Here is a 17,621-nt window from a genome sequence, read left to right as displayed (position 1 = left end):
CGAAAGGGAGGGGTGTGCACTGTTAGTTGCCTCATCACTAAATGCCGCTAAAATTTACACATTGCACCTTTAAGTTTGGACGATTATGAGGGTGAGTAAAAGATGACCTTTTTCTTTTTAGCTTGAACTATCGCTTTAATTGTAATCCTTTAACAGAGTTTATTTTTTATGAAATGCAGGGGCAGAAAACTTATAAAAAGGAGCTTTAGATCTTTCATCAAGTTTCAGTCAGATGTACCAGTACCATGCAAGTGTAGTACAGTTCTTTACCTATTTGCTATCATAATTGTTCAGTCTCATCCTGAATCTGTTGTCCGTTTTTGTCTTCATCTGTTCCCCATTATCTATCGTTGTTAACCGAGGTGAACTAAGCATCTCTCCCTACTCTCTCTCTAACTCCCCCCTTTCTCCTCCCAGTGCCCCCCCTCTTCTGCTTTCCTTCGCTGTGTTTTTGTGGATGTCTAATGAAATCCCATGTGAAATGGACAATTGTTGCTCTGAGATTATTTATAGACATAAATAAGCAGCCTTGTTGTTTGTTTTCAATCCCTGCTTAAGAAATAATTAGTTTGAAGCAGCGTAGGAGAAAAAAAAAAGAACGCTGAAGCGCATGTCCAGACTTCACATATGAGATGGTTTACAGCATCTGAACTGTTCAATCATCATCTTTTTTTGCAATTTATTTATAAAGCACTTTTAAAAACAACTTTTAGTTGACCAATGTGCTGTATAATTTGTAAACATATACAAAGAGCAAACACACAAAACACACCAATATTACACAACATATACATTTAACTTCTCACATAAAAACAACAAGCTACTAACATATCATAAAGTTGGGTTAGACAAAAAAAGCCAGAGAGTTTTTAAGAGAGATTTAAAAGATACAATTAATTGGCATAATGTATACATTTACATTACCATGTTGACACTGATCACTGTTTGTTTTGCAGTGTTCCCTAGACAAATTTTCATCTATATTAATTGTTATATTTTAGTGGAAATGTAGATTCTTAGTATCTTTCCATAATCTTAAGGATTAAGAAAGAAATAAGACCTTCATATAAAAAATGTATAAAAAATAAAATTATGTAATATTTTTCTAAAGTGAAAGTGACGTGATGTGTAGCCAAGTATGGTGTCCCATACTCGGAATTTGTGCTCATCATTTCACCCATTCAAGAGCACAAACACAGCAGTGAGTAGAGAACACACAACCGGAGCAGTGGGCAGCCTTTTTTTTTTCTGTGGGAGCGAGTGGGGGGGTTGGTGCCTTGCTCAAGGGCACCTCAGTTGTGGGTAATGAGAGTGGAAGAGAGCGCTTGTTCCTTTACTTTCCCCACCTATATTTCCTGCCGGTACTGAGACTCGAAACCGCAACCATCGGGTTACAAGTCCGACTTGCAAAGATATTTTTACTGTGGTTTTTACTATGGTAATGGCCTCCGTAGTTCTATCTGTGGTTACTATGCTCTAAAACAAGTAAATTATGGTTATGCAAATGCAGGATCTGTGCTAGATTTTCAAGGGGTAGGTGATAAATGACTATTTTGACATTAGTCAACACACAATATAAGCAAAGTAACACGCAATGCCCTGTGTGCAAAGTGAATGTGACTGGCTTGAATGTGTTCATCCTTATGTAAAATTGCATCCTTATTCCTTGAACGCATTGGCCCTGGGTGGCATAGCTGCCTTTATATGAAAAAAAGATGTGCTGAATGTGAAAAATGAGTCCCATTGTTCATTGTTGCCACCACATTACAAACTTTACAACATCCTTTACAAATTTAGTTCTACTGTCAGACTCAATCCCCCACAAAGAAAGCGATGTCAAAGCACTCACGTGGTGCTGTCAGCGACCGTAGCAGAACTCAGGCAGAAGCGTCTGATTTTTGATTTGATTTTCTGTTTTTGTTTCTCACCGGTTTCATCCCGGGGTCCCCGGAAGCGCAGTTTCTGTTTGACGGCGGTCTCAGAGCTGTCAGTCAGCGGGCTGTCTCGCTGTCAAACTGAAGGCAGACTCCATAAATAATGACAATGGCGTTAAATAATACACGGCGGCGGGTTACCAAGGCCTCTGCGCACCCACTATCATGCAGCGAGGCAGGACTCGGCGCAATGTAACGGCAACGCTTTCACTGGCAGTTTTTGTTTTTGTCACATTTGTCTGAGTTTAAGTGACAAAGTCTGACTGGAAGGCAATCCAGGCACTGATCCTTTGAGAAGTAAAGGAAAAAAAAAAAACATGGCCTCTGCTCAGGTTATCACTTTTTTCCATTCTCAGATAAGTGTTTTATTTTGACTAAGTTTGTGCTGTGATATGCAGTTAATATCATGAGTTTAACACCAGGTTTGAGAAAAGTCTGATGCAATGTTAAGAATCCAGCACATTTTCAATAATTCTGTCAATTTTCTTGGTCTTTTCGTTCTCTCTATCTAAAGTCCAGAGTTTTCCAAGAAAAGAGCATTTACAATCCTTGGAACTATGTCTGTGTGTGTGTGTGTGTGTGTGTGTGTGTGTGCTGATGTAATCCTATGTTTTCTGTACAGGCGAACAGGGTGCTATCACCATGTTTCCTCTCTTCCTGCTGGACCACCACATGACGGCCAGAGAACTGGGGCTGTGGAACGGTGTGGTTGCCATGGCGTTTTCCATCTGCGGCTCATCAATCGGGGGCTTCTTGCTCTCTCAGTACAGGTAGGGAGTGTGTTTTGTAATAAAACGATGGTGAAACTGACTCAATTCTAGCTGCAACACCCTTTCAGCCAAGTCACGCTTTGCTATTAATGTTGCAGGAATGGTGTTGGAAGACTTTGTTCTTTTTGATTTCACCTTACATGTTTTTCTAAGCCCCCTCTTGCTTTATCGGTTTTTGTAGCCCACCATCTCTCTGTGAAAGAAACACGGCCTTTTTCTTTTTCTCAGTGTTTTCTCACTATATCTCTCCACCCATCTCAGCCCCAGGTGTGAAAGAAGGAGAGAGAAAGAGATAGAGAGTGTGTGTGAGAGATAGAAAGAGTGATAGTAATGGAAGTAAACACAGCCTTTTGTGGGAGCTGAGAGTAAAGAAGGCTCAGGTGTGAGCTGAAAGGCCTCCAGGATGCATAAGGTTGGACTGCGTGAATAGAGATATACTTGTTGCTGATACGTTGCCCTCGTCTACTGAACTGAGACCGGTTTTTGCCAGTTATGTCTTGTAAAAGTTAAGATAGGAGTTTGGTTGCTTAAACTGTTCCAAGAGCAGCCGAAGTCGCTTATCTTCCTCAAGCGGTATTGACTCATAAGCCCACACACCTGTTAGTGTGCTTAGAGAAAGGCATGAGGAAGAGGATTTTGGAGAAACACAGGTTCTGTGGTTCAGTGTTTATTTTGTTCCTTCCAGACTCGAGGGCAGACATCCAGTCATGTTTTAGAGTTTAAAGTAAAATGATACTCTTCATACTGGACATGTGCCATTTTCTCCAGGCTGATTTGCTTTACATTATGGCATCATGAAACATTTTAATAAAGTTTTACACACCCCTGGAATGCATTACATTATCTTCTGCACTTGACTGTTGGTGTGTACTTTAGTTAAAATGATGTAATGTTGGTCTATTAATAGCCTGAGAGTAACATCACCCTTAGTCTACTGTCTCTGTGAGCTGCAATTCCCTAACCATCTAAACAAGTATTAGTCACTGAGGTGATGGAAACATTGGCTAGATCAGAGGTCACCAAAATCCAGACCATAATGTTTAAATTCAGTAAGATGTTGTTGAAAGAAGTCTCTTACCGTGGCTGCATTTATCTCATCAAAACTGTTTTATAGTTTAATATATTATAAAATGTAATTTATTCCTGTGATGGCAAAGCTGAATTTTCAGCATTCATTACTCCAGTCTTCAGTGTCACATGATACTTCAGAAATCATTCTAATATGCTGATTTGTTGCTCAGGAAACATTTCTTCTTCTTCTTCTTCTTCTTCTTCTTCTTCTTATTATTATTATTATTATTATTATTATTATTATTATCAATGTTAACAGTAGTTGTGCTGCTTAAAATCTTTGTGGAAACTGATACATTTTTCAGGATTTTCTATAAATACAAAGTTCAAAGAACAGCATTTATTTGAAATAGAATTTTTTATCATAATAAGCATTTTTCACTGTCGTGTTTGAGCAATCTCAAGGTATGGTAGCCAATGTTTTTCATAAACATGTTTTGTTATACTGGTTGAAACTCTTCACATCCTGATAGCAATCGATAATAGAAGTGGTTTAAATACTAAAAAATGTACATATAACTTCTGTGGAAGTCTTGGACAAGCGGCAACCTCCCCCAGTTTCTCTTGAATCCAATACTGAAGTGACTTAAACTGCAATTCATCGACTGGCCGCTAGGGGCAGGCTGCAAAAGAGAGCAGAATCTCATTGACCCACCTTTACAGCAGAAAAAACATGTTTACAGCCTGGAAAAAATTGTGGTTTTGGTCTATACTGCTAATTTTGCCCTTCATGACAACTCTAAGGGGGGTGAATTTTTTTTATAACTCATCCGTTTAAATTATATTAAGCCTAGTTCTGCATAATTAAGGGCGTGGTCAATTGAGTGACAGGTAGATTGCCGCTGCTGTCTGTGAGTCGTCACTTTATTCCAGCTGCTGAATTTGGCATCTCTGCCGTATTTGTGCTTTTTTCTGGATTATTTTATACAATTATAAAATAATATGGCTTTCTGCATTAATGGTCGAGACTCGAGACAGATGTACATATGTGTAGATATCCACGTATGCGGAAGATAAACCGAACACGTTGTTGGATCGTGGCATTGGCTAAAAGTTTTGTTTGTGAGATTTACTACAATGACAATGGCAGGAGGATATAAAACAACGACAGCACTGCTTGGATATTATAAAACTAAAACTGCTGCATTTTGAAAAATTATACTCTGGACGTGGGCTCATTTTACAACATAAACGCTGCTCAGGTTGCATAATTTCTTGAAGAACGATGATGGAGAGCAGATCATTCAGAAGAAATGTGATGCAAACAATGGATAATATATCAATATTTCATGGATTTTAACGAGTTTGTTTGCCCATATAATCTTTAGGGTATTAGGTTAGCTAATTTGGCTTGCTGTCCACTGAGGAGGGGCTCGATGAAGCATCTTCAACTCGAGCTCTGATATACCCCCACAGTGAATAAATATAGGATACGATTACATAGGGCAAGGTACCTGAGATGAAGGTGGAGTTTGGGGAGGTGGAGGGATGCTGGAACAGCTGAGACTGTAGAGAGTAAAGCAGCTGCTTATATACTCTGGCTGTTGATTGCAAGATTAGATGGGCTCGCTCCTCCCTAATTTATGTTTAGGAAATTCCTTAACGCTTGTGTGGACAAAAAGTACTGTTTTTTGTTTTGCAATGTACACTCATGGACATTTTACCCAATTAAGTGCCACAGATTGGATTCATCTCGCGATCACTATTTCATTATAATTTCATTATAAAGGTATGGAGTCCCATTTGCTTGGGACCAAAAAATGTTCGTCCAATCATTGCCTTTGGTCTGAATGCAATGATGGGATGTCTTAAATGCCTGTATTTGAATATCTCCGTGTACCCTGCTCTCCCAGACATCACACACATCATCAGGGAGTTACATGATGCTGTGAGTCAATGGCAAAATGAATCTGCAGCAGTCAGGTGGTACAAGTCAGAGCTCTCTAAATTGTGTACATTCATTATTATTGTAAAGTTATGTGCTTTGAGACATGAGGTAATTTAACACCTTCTCTCTTGACTCTTTGCAGACTGTGCTCTGGCTGTGTGTGTTCATGTGTTTTGAAGGAGGTGTGGCTTTGGGGAGTGCTCTGAAGGGAGGGTGGGATCTTGTGCTTTCAAAGCTAGCTTGCTATTGCTAGCCTTTCCAAAATTGCCTACCCTACCTTTAATGCATCCTTCCTGAATTAAAGCATTTCTTTCAAAAAATAAAAATAAAAATCTTACTGACCTCAAACGTTTGAACGGTAGTGTATATTTATTGTAAATAGTCACTAGCCTAGTATTTAATTAACACTTCAGTATAGGTCCAGTCTCTAAATTTCCTTCCCAGCAAATATCCAAACATTCATAATGTAAATGCTGTTTCTGCCATCACATTACATTGCTAAATATCATTCAGTATCCTTGTCTTGTTTGAAATAAAAATATTCAAATAAAATATTCACTAAAAGAGCACCAAAATTGTAGGTATAAAATACTTTTTAGAGAAATTTTTCAAAGAATTATTCTCATTAATTCCTCTTGGCAAAATAGACAGTTTTTAATTGTTTTAAACAAAACGAATTTGTGCAGTTTTATGCATAAAATAAACACATTTTAAAATGTTTTTAGCTAATTTTATTGGAAACTTAACAGATACTCATTTTTCAGTGTAACAGTTTTCTGACATCAGTGCTTCACAGAACATTTTAAAAATAAATAATGTAAATCTTACCATTTCCTTCAAATAGGCATTTTCATGATGCTTGGAAGACTGCGTAAGGTGTTATCATTAGGCTACTGTCTGTCTGCACAGGATAAACGGCACACCTGTTAGCGATGTGACCGCAGTATTGTGTCATCAGACCTATGGACCGTTTGACCACCCAAAGAGTCCGTGAGTGTCTGTCATTATGCCGTCAGAGTCAAGTGTACATCAATGATCGTTATTTGTGTGAAAATATTTTATGTTCTGCTATTTAGAATACAATTTAAAGAGATTTATCATCACAGAATTATACATCAAGCAATTTTCTCACTGTTGTTAAAACATTAAAATGTAGCATTCCACAGAAAAATTGATAAAAAGCAGCACATCCATTACAAATATTCATATTTAAATTGATAAATTATTTTTAAACTTCTGGATAATGATTTAATGTAATTTGAGTGCTTAACTCGATTAATGAGAGTGGCATATTTCATATAAATTTGTATATTAAATGGAAAAACAATAGTTTAAAATAATTTTATTTACTTCAAGTGCATACGCATCCTCTGTACAGGCGCTGCACGTATATTTACTGTAAGTTTATTTTTTTATAAATCCCGATATGTGCATGGAAAATTGCGTACACATATTTCAATGCCCATTTTGTGCAATGTTTATATGCCTAGCCTCAGGTGAGTGGAACAGATGTGCGGTCCCAAAATATGCTAAAAAAAATGTATGAGTTAAATATCTATTCTCTCTCAAATTTTCTTACCTTTCCTTCTCTCTCTTTCTCTCTAACCTCTCCATTTCTCTTGTTCCCTTCATCTTTTTTTCAGTTTTGCCTTTCTCCCTCCCTTTCTCTCTTTTGGTCTCTCTCTCTGTCTCTATGCTAAAGGCAGTGTTAGTGAATGGGGAGGAATGTAAAGTTTCACACGCAGGGGGCTTGTTCATTCGACACAGTCGTGCATTCAGGCCTTGCTTCCCACAGATTGGGTTTCTTTCGTTGTCTGTTCAGGGCCACTAAAAGCTAATTTGGACACTTATCCCGGCCCCATCTGAAACGCTTGAGTGGCCAAAAACTGACCCCCATACACTGATCGCCATCAGCAATCTGAGAGTACGAATCTTATCGGGCCTAACTGCTCGTGTGATATGCCTGTTTTAGACTTGCTTTCGATCTCTCACACCCTTCGCTCTCTCTCTCTAGCTTGTTTTCCTCTTTAAGACTTTCTCTGTCTTTCTTACAGCTCTCTTTCTCTCTCCTCTCATCTGAGTGAAATATGAAAGAGTGTTATTGAGTGAATGCAGGGAGGGTGTTTGCATGAGAATGATGGCAGATTGGCTTTCTGTCTGACCGGCTGCTGTTGTTGACTGGGTTCATCTAGATCTAAAAGGCTGGTTTAACATGACAGACGATTCCTTACTCTTCTCTTAAAGTTCAGTTGACCTTTACCCACATCTCCTTCTCTCTTTCTCAACTTGCTTTCTCTGTCAGAGGCCTCAGAGTTTATTCACATGGAAAGGACATTTAATTGATGATGCAATTTTATACTTCCTTTTACAACCTTAGGGACTAGTCAAACTAATTTTCATGCAATAGATGCTGTCATCAGAGCTTAACTCAAGCCTGGTTCTTAATCATTCTGCCTGACCTCTTTAAGCATTAATGCATGTATTCATTTTAGAGAACATGATGTAAAATGATGCTAACTGTACTGATAATTGGAAATATTAACACCGTAGAAGCCATGACTCCAGACCCTGTGCGTGATTGACAGGGCCCGACGGGTGTTCTGATTGGAGCTGGTAGAAATTGAGGTGTGTGATGGTCACTAATTAGCGGGGGGTTAATCAGCCCATGTCTATGGATCTTGTCGCATTATTGATTATGTCGTTAAGGAAGTTCACCCAGGGGGTTTCTTAACTGCTAATAGAGAATCAATTTGAGTGTGCAAGCAAACACAATGCATGTAAGCATGTGTACAGGAGTGCTTCTCTGTCTCATTGTGGCAGTCATGTGTGGTTGACTCTAATGTCGTACAATTAGAGATGCACTGATATCACTTTTTCCAGAACAAGGCCGATACTGATACTTTTGTAGTTTTAAAATATATTAGGTAGAGAAACCAAAAGAATATTAGCAAAAAATAATGTATTGTACGAGCTTCTGTTACTTTCACTGTTTCACATTGCACTATTGCTCTTCTATCATATTTTATTTTTCTTTTAACAGTACAGCACATATTTAGAGCACATATTGTCCTATTAACACTACAAACACAGCAGCAGGTTTATTAGGCTGCTGTCCCTTTAAGACCGAATGCACTGATCCAATATTGTTACACATACGTTTTATTTCCCATGTGTTTACATTCACATAAATAAACTGACCAAACTACAAACTTTCTAGAGTTCCCTGAGCCTAGGGGTCTGTGTAGACCTTAATTCACCCCAGACAGGGCCCGATACCGATACCGATACTGGTATCGGTATTGGTGCATTCCTACCTACAATGACTGATCTGTAAAATATTAGCCTTTAGTTTGTTGTGGTATGTATTTTGTTTATTTTTTGCCTTTTTAATGTTGTGTTATATTGCATTACCGTTCATAAGTTTAGAGGTTTTTTTCTTTTGCTTAACAAGACTGCATTTATTTGATAAAAACAGGGTCACACTTTAGATTAGGGTCCAGTTCTTACTATTAACTAACTATTAACTACGTCTTTTGCCTCAATAGACTCCTAATTACTGCTTATTAATAGTTAGTAAGGTAGTTGTTAAGTTTAGATACTGGGTAGGACTAAGGGATGTAGAATATGGTCATGCAGAATAAGGCATTAATATGTGCTTTATAAGTAATAAACAATCAATATCCTAGTAATATGCATGCTAACTAGTTAATAGTGAGAATTGGACCCTGAAATAAAGTGTTACCAAAAACAGTAATAATATTGTGAAATATTATTATAATTGAAAATAGCTGTTCTTCAGTGTCACATGATCCTTCAGAAATCATTCTAATATGTTGTTTTAGTGCTCAAGAAACACTGTTCCAAACATTTTTCTGCTCCGTATTTTTATGGAACCTGTACCTGTGATAATAAATAGAAAGTTTGAAAGAGCAGCATTTATTTGAAAATTACATTTTTTTGTAACATAATAAATGTCTTTACTGTCACTTGTCAAAATCAATTGATTGTGCCCTTGACAAATTAAATTACATTTTTTAAATATTTTTAACTGTAATGTACAGTATATTATATTATACATATTTGTGGAGTATGAGATGATATGAACTGAACTTTTTCTCTTTTATGTCTTTAGTATTGGCCTGCTGATGAGACGTGTGTTTATGATACGGACTATCAGCATGGTCTTCCAGAGCTCACTTCTCGTAGTGCTGGAGCCCTCGCCCTTGATGAAAGGTGAGAAATTCACATACACACTCAATACATGAACATTCTATAGGACCAAATTTTTTTATTTTATTTTATTTTATTTTATTTTATTTTATTTTATTTTATTTTATTTTATTTTATTTTATTTTCAATAGTACACTGCTTTATAAGTTAAAGAACAGAAAAAAAAACTCAGTACACTGTTTTTCAATGCATTCAAAACATGTTTATTACTGCCATGTACATTTTGTGAATACAGTTTGTTCTTAAGAGTCAAATAGCTTACCTGTATGTATGTATGTATGTATATATAGAAGTGAAATTGACCGGTTCTCCACTGAGCTTTCTACTGTTCCCCTGCATTTAAGAATCCATAGGGCCATCTCCGGTTTCCCGCGTTTTCCACTGACAGGCTAAAGTGTCCATTTCAGCACCTTGCACAGAGTAAACAGGTGTTCAGGCAGAGTGTGTCTGAATAAAGCTCTCAACTCTGCATTAAACATCATCTGATTAAAAAAAGGGAGAGTATTAACATGAATGTCATACAGACCAGCATAGAGTTCATCTTGCTGTATGGTGAGATCAGAATAGAAAAGTTAAAATCAAAAGTTGACGTGTGCGATTAAAAATAATGTGTTGTTTTAAAATAGTTTCATTTAGTATTTATTTTAGGATAATGAAGACATTTGCACTCTTTATATGGCAGATTTTAAATCTCATCAAAGTTCAACATGTATTCAAAATGTTATTTTGCAAACATTAATATAACCATCACATGATAACGGCAAAAACTTGTTTGGTGCTTAAGTGACGTCTGGAGAATTACAAAAGAAAAATACACATTTTCAGCTTAATCCCGAATTGACAGTTATTAAGTCTGTTCACAGACTTGGTTTCATTTCATCACTTGCTCAGTTCTGTTTATTTGTTGCCTTAGATATCTGTTTTAATATTAAAAACCGAAGTACCAGAGGCTGATATCTTACCGAAGCCAAACTTTCAGTATTGATCCAACCTTAGATCAGTGTGCTCTCTTTTCTGAGAAATTATATTGAACTTTTATTCCATAATTCTTCTGTAAGACTCCTGTAGATCTGATGTCGATAACCATCTTCATAGTCCTAGTGCTTGGATTCAGCATAATGCAAGCAAAATTTTATGCATGAACTGTATAGAAGTGATCATACAGAAGTTATGTCAAACATACTCTCTCCCGGTTCAACTTGCTTAAGTGGATTTGCGTTTCTGTTTCTGTCTGCGGAAGCTAACGCTATTTTACCTTGAGTATTCTCACGGCTCACTTTGATAAATGAATAAACCCATATTCATACCCTCTGCCTGTTCCTCTTTTTTTCTTGCGCTGTCTCTTTCTCTCACAGGTGCTTTGAATGTTTATTTAATGACAATGAAAAAAAGGAAATGGGGAAACTCTTTCGTTTTAGCTGTTTTACTCTGTATTTTTTGCCACTGTATTACTTCTTCCCCAGGATGTCGATGCTTTTTAGTCAAGATGTTTTTGTCAGCGAGCTTCTGTTTGACAACTCCCTCATCTCTCTGTCTTTCTTATTCTTTCTCTCTGTCTCTCTTTTTTCCACTCTCCCAAACGAAACGGAACAAAGTAACTCTGCACCCCATCTAACCCCCCTCCAAAAAGGAAAAAAAAGAAAAAAGAATTATAAAGTTCTGCAGAAAATATTTTTCAATATTGTATGAGACTGGATGCCTCAGAAGAGCTGATTTTCCTTCCTGTGGTTCCTGGATAAGTAATGGAGAAGTCTTGTTAGGCAGAACTAAACATTTCCAGTGAATAATTCAGATGGAGCTGGATGTGAAAGCTTCATGATTTTTTTTTTTTTTTTTTTTTGGCAAATGGGCTTCTGGTAATGATTGATTTGAGATTCGTGATTTTTAGAGGCTTTAACGGTAGACTGTCTGTCTCATGCTCTGGGTGGACGTTATTCAGGTGATTTAACTAATCAACTTCAAAAAGGCCAAAAAAGACACCAATTTCTAAGCGTCAGGGCAACATATAGAGTCAAATTTTGAGGGTCTCTTAAGTTAAACTGCTAGTAGTTTGACATGGTTCTGTCTGCATAAATGATAGTCTGGGAGAGCTCAGTGTTATAACAAGCATGTGCGGTACTGTTTCTGCTAACAAAGGTAATGACAATGTTGAGTCTGAGTAGAGATGAAATGGTATGTAAGTTTCATATCATGACATATTAACCAAAATTATCATGATTGTCAATATTTTAATGGTATTGTTAAAATATGCTGATGAAAACATTTCACTAAGTTTTATGTCGAAAACCAACAAACAACAAATAAAAGTAGCAGCAGTATGCACTTTTCATTTGCATAAAAATGTTAAAAATGATGGTCAGATTTTAAACTAATGATAAATATTCGTTGGGTGACTTACAACGTAACGTTATCTATCTACTAATATGTACTAGATGTTTAAATAAAGTTTTGGCAAAAAAAAAAAAAAAAAAAAAAAAAAAAAAAAAAATATATATATATATATATATATATATATATATATATATATATATATATATATATATATATATCAAATCAGCATATTAGAATGATTTCTGAAGGATCATGTGACACTGAAGACTGGAGTAATGATGTTGAAAATTCAGCTTTGCATCACAGGAATAAATTACTTTGTGAAATATATTCAAATAGAAAACAGTTATTTTAAATTGTAATAATATTTCACAATATTACTGTTTTTTACTGTATTTTTAATTAAATAAATGTAGCCTTGGTGAGCAGATGAAACTTCTTTTAAAAACATTAAAAATCATAGTGGTTCCAAACTTTTGGACTGTACTGTATATATATATATATATATATATATATATATATATATATATATATATATATATATATATATATATATATATATATATATATATATATATATATATATATATATATATATATATATAAATAAACCTCACATTTCAGCCTTTAATTATTTTTATGAAAAGGATGTCAAAATGATAAATTACACATTTAATTAAGACATTAACATTTCTAAATAGGTTACCTTAGTGTTGAGATTTTTTAGAATGCACATTAGCTTATTTTCCATCTACCAGTTAAAATTTACAACAAAAATTTGGTCCGATTTTGTTTTCCTGGTAACCTCTGTAAACAAATCAGCGCTGCACCTGTAGAGTGCAGCAGTCGGGTTCCAGTAGGTGGCGTTTTTCTGGTAACCTCTGCAAACAAGCACTATGCCTATAGAGTGCAACAGCCAGGTTCCGAAAGTAAACACTTTCAGTTTCTTTATAGGGAAATTGAATTTTTAACAATAATTTATAAACCTTTAAAGACAGACCCACTGTCAGCTATGAGGTTGTTAAAGTCCTCCTGTAGTCAATCATTTTATCCCTTAAAACTCATCTTTGATCACCAAAATGGTGAAGAAAATGTCTAAATGCCTTAAAATAGCTTGAATGTAACTCTACACCCTTGCCTCATTTATTATACGTGGATATATGAATATGCTAATTAGCCCCACCTCCACTCACTCACGAGATCCACTCGGTGAACTTACTGTGGTAAACGCTGCACAATGGTATCGCTCTTTACAACGGCAGACACATAACAGTAATTAATTTGATTAGCCTTTTGCTTGACTGCATTATCAAACCGCTATAATGTGTTGCTAAACGCTTTGAACACCTTAAAACGTCAATGGAGAAAGGCCTATAGTTCATCATAACATCGTTATATATCATACACCCGCTGTATTGCCAAATCTACATGAATATTTATATCAACAGAAAAATGTCGGGATATATTCTCTAAAGTTTCCTGCTTCAGAGTGGTCATGGTTAATGATAATGCTAAAGCCCGCTGGCATGTTGACATGCTTACAGTTGCTTTAGTGTATAGGCCTCCGAAACTAAATAGAGCCTTTGTTCAGGAATTCTCTGATTTCTTAAGTGAAATGTACACAAAATATAATCAAAATATAATGATTTTAATGTCCATATTTGTTGTGGCAATGATATGCTTTCAAGTGAAACTTGATTGAGTCATTTGATTTACTGCAATGGGTAAAAGTCCTACCCACAAATTAGGCCACATGTTAGATCTGATCTTAACCCATAATCTACAAGTTGATGATGTAAATGTCTTTGAAATTAATTTCTCTGATCATATGCCAATTCTTTTTAAGACTTTTATTACCATTCAACCTGTTTATCCAACCCTCCATGTTGGTCAAGGAAACTAAGTAGTACCTCCAATGCTGAATTTTCTGCACTGTTTACAACAAAATGTAACATATCTATGTTGGAAACACCTCTGCAGCATTTAAATGTTGATGACCACTGGATTTTATTAAAATCAATTTGTGAGGAAACCATAGATAGTAATGCCCCACTAAGACCGACAAGTCATAAAACAAAGTTAAATCCTTGGTTAAATGATAACAACCGCGCCCTCAGAAGGCAATGCAGGCAAGCAGAGAGAAGATGGAAAAAGAGTAAATTACAAGTCCATTATGATATCCTTAGAAACTCTCTATTTAGTTATCAAAAGGCAGTAAAAAATGCAAAAAATACTTACTTCTCTAATATTATTAGGGCAAATAATAATTCGAAGCTCTTATTTTCTATTATTAATTCGGTAATTCAACCTTTGAGTAACGTGTATCAAAAGTCCTCAGTTATTTCATGTGAGGACTTCCTACGTTTCTTTAGCCAAAAGATTGCTGATCAACGTGCGTGAAAACAGATCCATCTGACGATCCTGCTTGCAATGCTGAATTGAGGGTTTTTGAGCCTATTACTTCGATTATGCTGCAATATATTGTGCAAAAAATGAAACCAACATTCTGTGCAAATGATTTCATACCCAGTCGTTTGTTAAAGCAGACCTTTGACTGCGTATCAGTGAGTTTAGCACATCTGATCAACAAAAGTTTATCTAGTGGGATATGTCCACTAGAGTTTAAACATGCTGTGGTGACACCTCTGCTAAAACGACCAAATTTAGCTCAAGATGAAATGCAGAATTATACACCAATCTCTCAATCGTGCTTTAGAAAAAGTTGTATTGCAACAATTACTCTAATTTTTAAGCGAAGATTCTATAGGAGAAAGGTTTCAATCGGGGTTTAAATCAGCCCACAGCACTGAGACGGCATTATTGAAAGTGTTAAGTGATATCTTCCTGGCCTTAGACGAAGGAGATGATGTTGTTTTGGTGCTACTCGTTCTGAGTGCAGCTTTTGACATGATAGATCATAACATCCTTATCTCCCGTCTTGAACATTTAGTGGGGCTAAAGGGTACAGTTCTGAAATGGTTTCAGTCCTATTTGAGCGACAGATGTTTTTCAGTTAACTATAATAATAAAATCTCAGGTAAAAAACATCTTCCTTGGGGGGTCCCGCAAGGTTCTATCCTTTCTCCTATCCTTTTTTCCTTATATTTGCTCCCTTTGGGAGCATTTTTAGAAAGTATGGAGTCTCATTTCATTTGTATGCCGACGACACGCAAATGTATTTACCAATTAGACATTCCACAAATTCAGTTGAGTCACTTCTAGAATGTTTAAAGGATATAAAAAATTGGATGGCGAAAAATATTTTAATTTTGAATAAGGAAACAAACAGAGGTTATTGTTTTTAGCCACCTAAAGAACTCGACAAGAAATGTATTCGATTCGAGCCCTCTGGCACCGTATCTGAAAACAACAGTAAAAGATTTAGGTTTCCTAATTGATAATTAACGCAGTGGTTCGGGCCTGTTTTTATAATTTGGGTCTATTAACTAAAGTAAAACCGTTCCTAACAAACTAATAATTCATGCCCTTATTCTATCAAGGCTGGATTTTTGTAATTCTTTGTACTCTGGCATCACTGTCACATCTTTGTCCCGACTACAATCGGTACAAAATGCTCCGGCGAGGCTACTAAAGAAGGTGAAGAAATACGAACCAATTACCCCTGTGTTAGCTTCCTTAAATTGGTTGCCGGTCTGTTTTAGAATCAAATACAAAATTTTATTGTTTGTGTTCAAATCCTTAACTAACCAGGCCCCATCATATTTGGCAAACCTTTTAATTCCATATAATCCTCCCTGAACACTACGAACAGAGAATCAAAATTTACTTGTAGTGCCTAGAACAAAGCGCCTATATAAAGGCGATCGGGCATTCGCTGTGATAGGGCCAAGACTTTGGAATGAGCTACCTCTGCCGATCAGGTCTGCTAAATCAGTCAATATTTAAGAAATTGTTGAAAGCTCATCTAATGTTGGTAGCATTTTTGTTGTTTTTCTTTATTTTTAATATAAATAAATGTGGTGTTTTATGTGGTCCATGTTTGTTTTCCATTCCTTCCATGTAAAGCGCTTTGGTGCAACCTTGGTTGCTTTTTAAATTGTGCTATATAAATAAACAGACAAGACAAGATGATTGGTTACAAGCTAGTTTGTGACGTCAGAATCACCAGCGATTTCAAACCGCCGGTTTGAGACTCTTATTTTCACTGCAGTTTTAAATTGAAAATACTCAGCAATGGTGTTGACTTATGAATTTGCACATGGTTTGTCTTAAAGCATATTAAAAACACCACATAGACAAGCAATAGATGAAATGAGCATATTTGTTAATATGTTTATCATTACTACTATTGCTAATACTATTTTTACTATTTGTCATTTCTTATTAATTGGATTTATCATTATTGTTGTTATTATTATTATTATTATTATTATTATTATTATTATTAATATTATTAATATTCCTCATCCCCCATTTTCCAACTCTGGTTATGTCTTTTGTACTTCCCTACATGCTCCTTTATTCATATATTTCCACTCCCACACCCAGTTACACACACACATACACACACATACCCAAATCGTACTGGCTGTTATGTATGTATGTATGTTTTGTTGGTCTTTGTATTTGTATTTTGCATTTAATTTCTCTTCTGTAAATATTGTAATTGTCTGTTTGCAAAATAATAAAAAAAAAAATGTATTTAGATACTACTTATAGTACATTTGAACCCATAGTGTACTAGAAGTGGTAACTAAATATATTTTTAAATACAGAGATTGTATATGAGACCATTGTACCAGTCGCATTGAGACATTTACCAAAAAAAAAAAACACCACCTAGACATAAACAATATTAAAAACCTTATTTTCACCACAGGGGTACTTTAACTGATAGTATTTGCTTCCATTGAAGCTGTTAGCCTGCATTATTCAGCTGTTTGCTTTGTGTTTTGTTTTATGTTTTTGGGTTTGTTTTGTGTTTAGTTGTCCACAATTTCATTAGAAATACAGATTTCAAAACTGTTTTTATGAAATATATGTATATTTATATGAAAATTCAAAGTCACAAATTAAAACTTGAGATGTGTCTGTGACTGACACATGCTCTGCGTTTCCTATGATCTGAGGCTATTGTTGCCAACTTAAAAAGTATGTTGTATTGATGTGTATTGCATCTGTTCTTCCTCAGGTATGGCAGTGCTGAGTCTGAGTTTGCAGCATTTCATAGCGGGTCTCATCACTACTCTCACTTTCACCGCAATGATGAACTGCACACAGAGAGCCGAGGAAAGCATACAGGTATCACACGCCACCCTCTTCAACTGACCGCAGCTCTTCATGTTCCCTGACGGATCAGAACAGACTTCTTAACGGCATTACACGTGTTCACCTGAGGTCAACAGCAGAACAAATCTGTTGTGTTTTCTCTTAAGT

At 35.9% G+C, this 17,621-nt stretch overlaps 1 protein-coding gene across 3 annotated transcripts in view; it reads left to right on the top strand.

Moving 5' to 3' along the window:
* mfsd3 (major facilitator superfamily domain containing 3) overlaps window positions 1-17,621 on the top strand; it is a 36,242-nt gene that overhangs the window by 9,141 nt on the left and 9,480 nt on the right. For all 3 annotated transcript variants that reach the window (XM_048187543.1, XM_048187544.1, XM_048187542.1), the window contains 3 exons: window positions 2,557-2,704; window positions 9,796-9,896; window positions 17,377-17,486. In XM_048187543.1, coding sequence (XP_048043500.1) covers window positions 2,557-2,704; window positions 9,796-9,896; window positions 17,377-17,486 — 359 coding nt within the window. The remainder of the gene's footprint in view (window positions 1-2,556; window positions 2,705-9,795; window positions 9,897-17,376; window positions 17,487-17,621) is intronic.

The sequence above is a fragment of the Megalobrama amblycephala genome, linkage group LG4 (genome assembly GCF_018812025.1).
Source record: "Megalobrama amblycephala isolate DHTTF-2021 linkage group LG4, ASM1881202v1, whole genome shotgun sequence".
NCBI lineage: Eukaryota > Metazoa > Chordata > Actinopteri > Cypriniformes > Xenocyprididae > Megalobrama > Megalobrama amblycephala.
This window is presented reverse-complemented; position numbering and strand designations above follow the sequence as displayed.